This window comes from Conger conger, chromosome 10 (assembly GCF_963514075.1).
Source record: "Conger conger chromosome 10, fConCon1.1, whole genome shotgun sequence".
In the NCBI taxonomy this organism is placed as follows: domain Eukaryota; kingdom Metazoa; phylum Chordata; class Actinopteri; order Anguilliformes; family Congridae; genus Conger; species Conger conger.
The window spans coordinates 33,496,181-33,506,300 of NC_083769.1; the positions used below are offsets into that span (position 1 = coordinate 33,496,181).

At 43.5% G+C, this 10,120-nt stretch overlaps 1 protein-coding gene across 1 annotated transcript in view; it reads right to left on the bottom strand.

Moving 5' to 3' along the window:
• Nucleotides 1-5,416: 5,416 nt before the first annotated feature.
• Nucleotides 5,417-10,120, bottom strand: part of sema3bl (sema domain, immunoglobulin domain (Ig), short basic domain, secreted, (semaphorin) 3bl) — a 44,809-nt gene continuing 40,105 nt past the window's right edge. The window contains exon 16 of the mRNA XM_061256918.1: nt 5,417-10,005. Within this exon, the coding sequence (XP_061112902.1) occupies nt 9,511-10,005 (495 nt within the window). The 3' untranslated portion in view covers nt 5,417-9,510. The remainder of the gene's footprint in view (nt 10,006-10,120) is intronic.

Sequence of the window (10,120 nt, forward strand, 5' to 3'; positions counted from 1 at the left end):
AAGTGTGGAATGGATACTATATGATATAAGATATGTGCCTCAAAAGATAATATGACAGCTGGGACCTGTGGAACTGTCTATCCTGCAGTTAACTGTTAACAGTTTAAATCTTTCAAAAGATGAGTTTAGGGTGTCTGTCAGTATTACTCAAGTTTTGCAAAAGTATTACAAAAGTATTACAAAAGTATCACTCGAGCCTGCTATTTAACTGACTTTTCCCACCCGCTTACATTGACTTTGAGGTTACGTGCCCTATTGCCCCAAGACACATACCTGGTAAACTGTACTTATCAAACTCCTGGTGAGTGAAATACCCCCCGCCCCCAACATTAAACACAGACAGGTCTAATGATTAATGGTTCCAATTAGCCCTAATTACCTCCAGCTCGTTTAAGCAATTAACCCGGGGGTCATAAGGACATGTTGATGTAAAGGAGACAGAATTTCAGCCTTGCTCTTTTTCCAGGGCCTCATGTTTACTGATGGATGGCAGGAAGTCCCTGCAGTGGGCGGGGCCGGCTCGTAAGGCAAACACTTCAGCGACGCGCGAAACACAGAGCGCAGAGCGAGGTGGAAACGCTAGATAACCAAAACAGTGCTCTCGAAAACAAACAGCCTGTAATGAGTGAAGGAGAGGAACAATGCGTGAGTGTGTAGGGATTCCAGGGGGGGAAGCTGCCTCTCGCTGTCTGTGGACTCTGTCCTCACTCTGACAAAGCAGATTGAAAGATGTAGCAAATCACGGAATAACAAGAAAGAGTACGTTCACTAAGCTTCACATTTATTCCAAATGCCATATCCCATTATATCACTCATTGACGTGAAATAGTTTAGGGAAATGTATTTGGGAATGGTGATCTAATTGGCAGACTTTGTGATCCAGGACCAGACTTCTGACACGCCTCGGCACCTGGGGATTGCGATAGCAGGGGGTGTCAGGAAAAGGCAGACTTAAGTTCCTCAACGGAGAGAGTGAAGGAAATTGGGTAAAGAGGGGCTGATGACTGATCCCTCCCTTTGGCACAGTCCCTTAACTCTGTCTACAGTAAAGACCCAGCAAAGTAGAGAGTGAAGGACTGGATAACTATCGATGCTTAGCACTATATTACATTACATTACATTATTATATTATTACTATATGAGTATAGTTGTGTAACATAGATGTGTGAGAGGCAGTATAGCTGTGTGAGTGGGAGTATAGCTGTGTGAGTAGGAGTATAGCTGTGTGAGAGGGAGTATAGCTGTGTGAGAGGGAGTATAGCTGTGTGAGAGGGAGTATAGCTGTGTGAGAGGGAGTATCACTGCGTGGGAGAGCGTAGCTGCAGTCCAGGTGTTCAGTGCAGCACAGCATTGCCAGGGAAGCGAGGCTCATGGGTACAATAGGAACAATAGGCAGGGTGTTGCATACAGGAAGGAAATAGGAGTGAGAATAGGGCAGTTAGCTTTGGTTACTTCCTGTGCGCACAACGATTGAGTCAGAGAACGTTGACTAAACCTTGATGACGGTGTATAGTAGTGAAAAATTATACATGACTATGCTCTCTTGCTCTCCCGTATGCACGCCCCTTGCTCTCGTCTCTTTCTCTCTTCTACTCCTAAAGCAGGCTGGTCTGTCATTGCAGACAAAGGGGTGTTATAATCTCTGCAGCTGTGTGTGTGTATTGTCTGTGTGTACACATGTGCGTGTATTCTCTCAGGCGTGTCATTCCAACAACGCAGTGGGCTGTAATGTTTTATTGCATCATCAGGTTCATATTGCATCCCAACAGTTTTCTTTTACAGTTTAGTGTTCTACCCTTCCTCCCAAGGAAATGAAGATACACTGGACTTTATAAAGGAAAAAACAGGAATGCTGCATTAGTATTTAACAGTAAACAAGCCATAAAGTCCTGTCCTCCTGCTCATTTTCTTTCATCTTTCATCAACAATAGACCTTTCACATTCCTTATTTCTCCTTTTCACATCCATATTAATTAACAATGTGTCCTGCATTGTATTTTCATTGTATTAAATAAACATGTAAGTTATTTCAATGTTTTTCTTTTTCTAAGAAGATATTAGTATATTGTATATTTTATTCTGTTGATATTGGAATTCGAGGTGGGGCTTTTATAGAGCCTAAATTAGGCAGGCAGTCACAGAGCAGGATTTTGTGGAATAGCAGTTGCATGAGATTTTTGCAAAGATATGACATGAGAAAGGTGACACCTCTCACTGTCATACTGCACATGGTCACCCCCCACCCACCCAGCCCACCAAACCCACCTTCTGTACATTTGGTCCAAAGGAAAGAATGCTTTCCACTTGCCAACAAACATAATTTCTCAGTGACACCTGATTTTACATAAAGTCCCTTATTCTTCTGGGATAACAGAACCTGAATAAACAAAACTAATCTGGTCTGAAGAATATCTGGAGTTCCAAAACAAAGTTCATGCGATTTCAATTAGATTACACCACGCAGATGGCCAATGAACTTTTGAGGGGTATTTATAAACATTAATCTGCTTTCAACAGTCAGAAAATAAAGCTGAGTCAATCAACAGCTTCATTAAAGGCTGATACATCATGGCTTAATACATGGGGTATGAGTGAATAGGTATGACTTCAGAGGAAAGTGAGAAGGTTTGTGAGGAAATCCTGAGTGTAGGTCCCAGGTGGTCGGGTTAAAAGACGAGGTGTCTACAAAGCCAGTGAGCGGCATGGAGATGACCATGGAGTTTGAAAGTGCAGATGGTTGCTGGGGTTGTGGCCACATGTTGCCAGGGGTGACGGTGAGGGGCAGAGAGGAGCTGGGGTGAGCCGCACTCCCTCTGCGTACGACGTGAGGAGAAATGCTCTCTCGTCTCCATGCTCCCAGAGGGAGGCCCAGTCCAGCAGCCCGGTTAGATGAGCTATTTTCCCCCTCTCCCCCCTTCCCCGACGATTAGTCTTCATCACACCTCTACCAGGCCTCTACGTGTGGCAGAAATATGCAACAGTTCCCTTTGGCTGACAACCAGTCGTTTGTCAAGGGATTTCTCCATGTGTCTTTCCTTTAAACTTATAGTACAGAACAATGAAATATTCCAGGGTTTTAAATACACACGATACCATTCCACAAATGAAATCAAAGACAAATCCGGAGGGAGATTCTTGGTTTCTGGTTGGATCCGCCCCCTTGATTGAGAAATAAGAAACTGCACAAAACGCTATTACATCATTCCACTTTTTCTGTCTGGATTTGAGCTATAGGCCAGATATGTGCTCTCACTCTATGTGAACCAAGTTCTTGTACAGCAGTTGAATACATCTTGGTTGAGCCTGTCATACTTCAACAGTTCAAGTGAGGGCAGTAGCGAGCAATCTACAGTTCATGAAGGCATAGCTGATGAATTCTATCACCCTCTGATGAGAAGACACTAATGATGACCATAAATACGCCCTGTCGTCACTTCAACAAGAAATGAATATTGCTATGGAAAAATGAGGAATTACAAACCTAAATGATAATGACAAAGCCAGACATCGTCTTGGTATGTACAGTTATCCAGGGAAGAAATGTATAGCTTCATTTCTTTCATTTTTTATGTCACACATCTGAATCACATCTTGAAAGAAGCCAAGCTCCTCAAACACTAAGCCAACATTCCACACCGGCATGAAAGTGATTTCACAAGTGATAGTTCACTAGACATGAGCTAATTGTAATGATAGATAAGCGGGTGGCCAGAATGAGAAAGTGGGGATGAAAAATTAACCAAATTGTTGATTTACAATAACTGAAAACTATACCTCCATCACAGTGTTTCTGTACAGTACTGTAGTTGGGCAATACTGTTTCAAAAATATGTTCCCCCTTTTGTCAGTACAGGGCAAGGCATAGACATGGTCAGCTTCTTGGAACTTCCCGGGGAAAGTTATGGCTATTGGCACAAGTGTTCACACAAACCGGCGCCAACTCCACGATTGTTTCCACTTTCATTTTTCAAATTGGACCAGGGTTATGCCTTAATCCTAACTTACTATAAATGTGAAAAACAATACTCAATCTCTCTCTCTTTCTCATACACACACACACACACACACACACACAGTAAAATGTTGGACAAAGCTTGAGAGGCTGCTAAACCTGACTGACCTCACTGTTGCAGTGTTGTCTTACAGATGAAGGTGGGCTGTATATGTTCCAGTGTCTGCAGATTGCAGCAGGGCGTGTGGCTGAATAACGATTCAGATGACTTGGCTGCGCTGGCGCTCCAGGGGTCCAGCTGGTTCCAGCCAGCAGCCCAACCCATGGCATGTTTCTCCTCAGAAATGTGATGTCACATCTCAGGGCTTTAGTGTTTATGGCTCTCCAGCTGCTGTGTGCTGTGTGTGGTGTTTTACAGAGCTTGTGTTATTGTGTGGCGTATGTTGCAGGCTTTCTCAGTCTGTACATTTACCAACACCATATATTTACCTTCACTTCCCTCTCCCGGTCAGCCTCTCATATGCACAATCACAGTCTCTGTCAGCTCATCAGGCGCAATTTCCTTAAGGGGCCCAGGAGTGAGCACCCTCCAGAAAGTATTAAACTGCATTTGTGTATGTGTGTGTGTGTGTGTGTGTGTGTGTGTGTGTGTATGTTTGTGTGTGTGTGTGTGTGTCTATGTTTGTGGTTGTGTGTGTGTGTGTCTGTGTGTGGGTGCATGCGTGAGACTGTATGTTTGTGTGTGTGTGTCTATGTTTGTGTGTGTGTGTGTGTGTGTGTGTAGATTTTGTGTGTGTGTGTGTGTGTAGATGTTTGTGTGTGTGTGTGTGTGTGTGTAGATTGTGTGTGTGTGTGTGTGTGTGTGTGTGTAGATGTTTGTGTGTGTGTGTGTGTGTGTGTCTGTGTGTCTGTGTGTGGGTGCATGTGTGAGACTGTATGTTTGAGTGTGTGCTTGTGTATGCATGCATGTATGTGTGTATGAATTTAAGAACCCATGATGTAACAGGAGTCATCTGTCCTCTCTGATATACAACCTATTTAATTACCATGCCATGCTACATTACCACTTAGAATATATGCTTCTTAAGTAATTGGACACTCATTTTCCCCCCACATTTCTTTCTTCGTGCTCCCATTTTATTGCTGAAACCAACAAAATAATAATAATAACAAATCCTGCTATAATGTACATATATAAGCGTAGCCTACATGCTTTAGATCTTCAGCTAATCATTATGTGAAAAAGCATGCATAAATACAAGAAATGCATTTACTTTTTCAACAAAACCCCACATTAACCAACAATATGCTTTGTGCACCATGCATGCATTGGATTTCAAATGGAAAAAATATTGGGTATTTCAAGATTTTTAAAAAATATTTTAGAACTCAAATGGTAGCGATGAAAAGTAAAGCAAATAATAGTTTAATAACAATAAAATAAATAATTTGTCTAAAAACATATTAATTCCCAGTGTCATTTTTATGGTACATCAAGAACAAGTCCAATACATAGCTAATAAAGTCATGCATGCATACAAATAAATGAAATACTATACAATACTATACTATTTAAGAAGATAACAAAAGCAATAAAGTAGAAATGGCATGAAAGTATTTTCTTTTTACGTTAAATGCCATTACCTAATTAACTCCCATGAATAATATACATTTCATGGCCGAAAGGTTAAGCTAGCAAAATCTATAAAAGATTTATGAAAATTCAATTGCACAAAATCAAAACAAAAACCCAGTGACCAAATAAATCATGTTAATAAATGTGTAATGAAAATAATCATCAGTTCAATCCTTTAATTAAAACCAAACAAAAGCTAAATCCCACAGTATAAGGGGTGCATGATTTAGTTTATTTTTTAAATGCTGTGTGTACTTTGGAGCTTCAGAGTCGTGGTTTATTGTACAAAGCTTGCATCCAATTAGAGTTTATAAGTCAATATAATTCCTGGGGAGTAAAAGCAAATGAAAGAATTCACAGTCTTAATGAAAGCAAGATCAAGGGGTCATTTTCAGTTGGAAGCAATGTCACTCTTTATACAATGCTGCTCTCAGGGTGGTGCGAGTGTTTGGGTCAAGCACTAACCTGCATCTACGCCAAGTCCTTCTACAGTTTTATAATGCATTATTTTATGTATTGTATTTTAATACGTTGTTTTAATGCCGTATGGTAATACCTACATGGCTGTGTGTTTGCTTCGGTTGCCTCTCACGCTCCCTCACTGATTTTCCATGTTTTTATTACAGTATGATAGATGAGCTATGCAGTGGAAAATGAGTTTTTTCCCCTACATGAACAGGGGGATTAATCAATTTCCCACCACAAAACAGGTAGCTCTGAGACACAGTTCTTAGTGGATTAGTAAGTACCACCACTGACACCATTGACTCAAGTATGTGAGAAGTAATTGTGTTCATCATAGATATCCAAACTGTCATTATGTTTGGTTTAATTTAATGGGGAGCAATATTATTAAGACATGTAAAGTAAATACTTTATAAAGCAATAGTGGCACAACCAATTGTAAATGACTTTCACCTTCATTGAACATAATATTTTAATTAAAATGAAATGGACAATATATGCATAATATGAAGTGTGGGACCACTGAGGTCATGTGTAATTACACAGCTGTTTGGAGCAGGGAATTGTGACATGATAAGGAGACAGAGGTCTGTTGTTTGGCAGAAGGGTTCAGTAATGAGGTAAGAATAAGGTTAATGAGATGATGTGTAGTCAAATACATCTATACAGTAAGCCCAGCCATGTAATATGATGAAATTACCAGAATATTACTGCAATGCAATTACAGTGTAGTAGTCCTGCCGATCACTGCACTTATTCATATACATATCCTTTCCAATAATTACCTTACTTTGACATCACAAAAATGTTATTGTGAACTTTACAATTATGATCTACAATTATGCTACCATCTGTTGGTAGCATCTGTCCACTGGATCAAAATGTAATGTGCATTTTAAAGTGTGCTTCCAGTTGGTTGAATAAATCCCGTTAACACGGTATTGAGGACTGGTTTTATGGTTATTACTTTCAGCCTTTATTCCTCTTAAAAGCCCAAGGCAAGCACTTTTGCAGACACATGGAAATTTACACTTCACCTAGCAGAAAAGACATGACTTTTGTTCCATTCTTCAGTTTATTTCAGAAACGGGATATCGTTTGAAAAAGCTCGGTTCAGAGCGCAGAGAGACGGGCCGACGCTGACGGCAGGCGTGGGAACGCGGGATCGATCCTCTGTGAGGATGAAAGACGTCTCGCGAGCTCGGAATCCCTGTTCCTGATCAGCGGTCGTCTCTCCGTGTCAGCACCAGCCCTGTTCCATTACACCGGCCAACGCTCTCGCTGCTTTGGCTGGGCTTTTTACGCAGCTCTCACAAAGACGCAGCGGGGCTGTGTAACTTCAAAGGCACGGCACACATGCCAAAAAAAGACTAAACTTCTGAGCCGCATTAACAAAAAAAAAAAAAAAAACCCTTTTAGATTTTAATTGCTTGTTTGAAACCGCTAAAAGACGACAACAGAAAGAGAAACACAAATTGACATGGCATGCACGACAACAGGTCCTTAAATAAAACACAAATACATTACGCATTAAATTATACTCATTGCTCCATAACTGTTACATACAGACTCGTATCCACTAACACCCAGACTCTACTCAATAGACAACCACAAAAAAATAAAATAAAATAAACAAAGACACACAATACACACAGCACATTGTGCAGACTCATAAATGATGTTAGCACACTACAGTTACAATTTTTGACGACAGTCTTATGGCAGGACCTCACATGCAAGGAAATGAATACTGTTCAATTCCCACATGACATTTACAGCTATTTTACAGAGTAAGAAAATCTAACTTACAGACAGGAAGGCTGAGGCTGCTTCAGCGCTTGTCAGAATGGGGTTTACACCACATGCTTTGCATTCAAATATCCTGGCAGCAAATGGTGAGTAGTCAAGGCCTCGTACAATAGCTTTCTCTGTCTTGGACAGAACTGTGGTCAATTCCATTTACACAAAATTCACTTCATGAATTATCCCATCATGTCCTACAAGATTCAATATTACTTATGCTCCTGGACCCACTGGCTTGAAATTAAATTGACTGTCTGAGTCTGATGTAAAATTTCCAGATACAAAATCTGTAAGTTGGACTGGTTATCCTCGGCTTGTCTGTTCACACTACACATTACATAATGTGTGTGTACGATAAACCACCACTTATCCCGCTCATTTAGCGGTCTTACTGAGTCACTGCCATTACACACCGACTGGACCAATGGCAATATTTGGACTGCTTATCTTGTAAGTTGTCATGGTAATTACCCCAGGCCTCCTCTGAAAGCAAACACAGTGTGAGAACTGTACTGTTTATGGTGTTAAAGCAGAACCACTGCACACATGAGGGGGAAGTATGTCATGGGACATTTGAAAACGGTCATGACGGTTGTATTCTGGAGGACTGGGAGTGTTTTATTAAAAAGCGGCGGGAGTGGCTTGGTGTGGTGTTTGCTTTGGCACGAGTGGCTGTGTCCCCCAAGCCACCTCTTCATCCATCCTCTGTCCCTCTGTGAGCAGAAGTGAGGGAGAGAGGGAGTGAGAAACTGGACCCTGTCCGCCATTACTCGAGCCTTCTCCACAGGGAGGGCTTTGTGGTTTGTCACTAAAAGGATTATAGTTGAACAGCAAAGACAACATCACAGTAATCCTCCATTTAAATAATGAAGTAGTGTTTACAAAGCAAACTGGAACATTCCCCCCTTTTTTATTATATGTCAGGCGTGCTACAGCGGACAAAGGGATTGTGGGAGCTGGAATTCCGATGATTCTAAAAAAAACATTTACTTTTAATTCGAGGACAGAATCTCACCACACACAACTCCTGTTAAGTAATTCAGTTCCACATTCAGTACATGTGACGCAGTCTGGAGAGCAGCTTGAGTCCGTTTCCTTAAGTGAAGCAACCTTCTTTTGTTTGTCTTTTTAATTCCCCGCAGGACTGGGAGGGTGGGGCGCAGTGGGGGGCGGGGGCTGGGGTCTGAACGCGGTGAAAGAGTTCACTGTGTGAGACGCCATGGTGAAAGGGGTACAGGGTGACAAACGCAGGCGTGGGATGGGACGGCGGGGGGTCACCGTCAACACTGTGAGTCAGCTGTGGGAAACCAGGGGACGTGGGGTGGGGTGGGGTGCTGGGCTGGGCAGGTGTGACTCTGGGTACATGAAGAAGGGCACTACCACCCAGCCCGTATTTACAGCATCATACAAGTCATGCAGCTCAGAGACGAACAGAGGGCACAGGTCCGGGCAGGCAGGGTCAAAGGGCACTGCGGGGAGCTGGGCTTACTGCAGAACCATGTAACTGCATCAAAAGTGAGTATCCTGGAGACTCAGATATAGGGTCAGATACACTCCACTCCAGTAGTCCCCAGCACAGTCCTCTCTCCTGCGTCTCTGCGTTCTTATATTACACGGCAGCGCAGTCTTTTCATCTCTCGCCCCCGCTCTCCGGTCACTCCCGAGCGCGGAGGTCTCGCGGGGTCCGGTTCCTCTCTCCGGACACCTTGCTCCGGGCCTTGCGGGCGCTCTCCTGGGCCAGGCGGTACTTGTCCATCATGGTTTTGTGTTTACGGCGGAGCTTGTCACTGCACCACACGCGCTCACAGTACTCCTCCACGTGCGGCAGGTTGGAGGGCCCGATCAGCTGCATGATGTCCTTGAACCAGGACCGGCTGTGGCCGGGGATGCCGGGGCCCCTGTGGCCGTGGCAGGAGGGCCCCGCCTTGTACCCGGCCCTGTCTTTGGCCGCGAACTCCGACCCCCCCTCCTCGCGGGCCAGCAGCTCGCCCAGTGTCTCCCCCTGCAGGACCTGCAGGGAAACGCGAGCGAGCGTCTGGGAGAAGCCGTGCTCCCGGGAGCGGCAGACGTACACCCCCTCGTCCTGCCGGAACAGCCTGCGGAACAAGAGGCCCTGCTCCGTCCGCATCACCCGCTCGTCCGTCTTCACCTGAGGGACAGGAGCCCATTATCTCCAGCTTTCCCAATGTTCTCTAACTTCACTTCACCAAATAGTCTTCCACAAAATACTCCCAGAGGCGCACCTAAGCAAGTAAAGTGGTCTC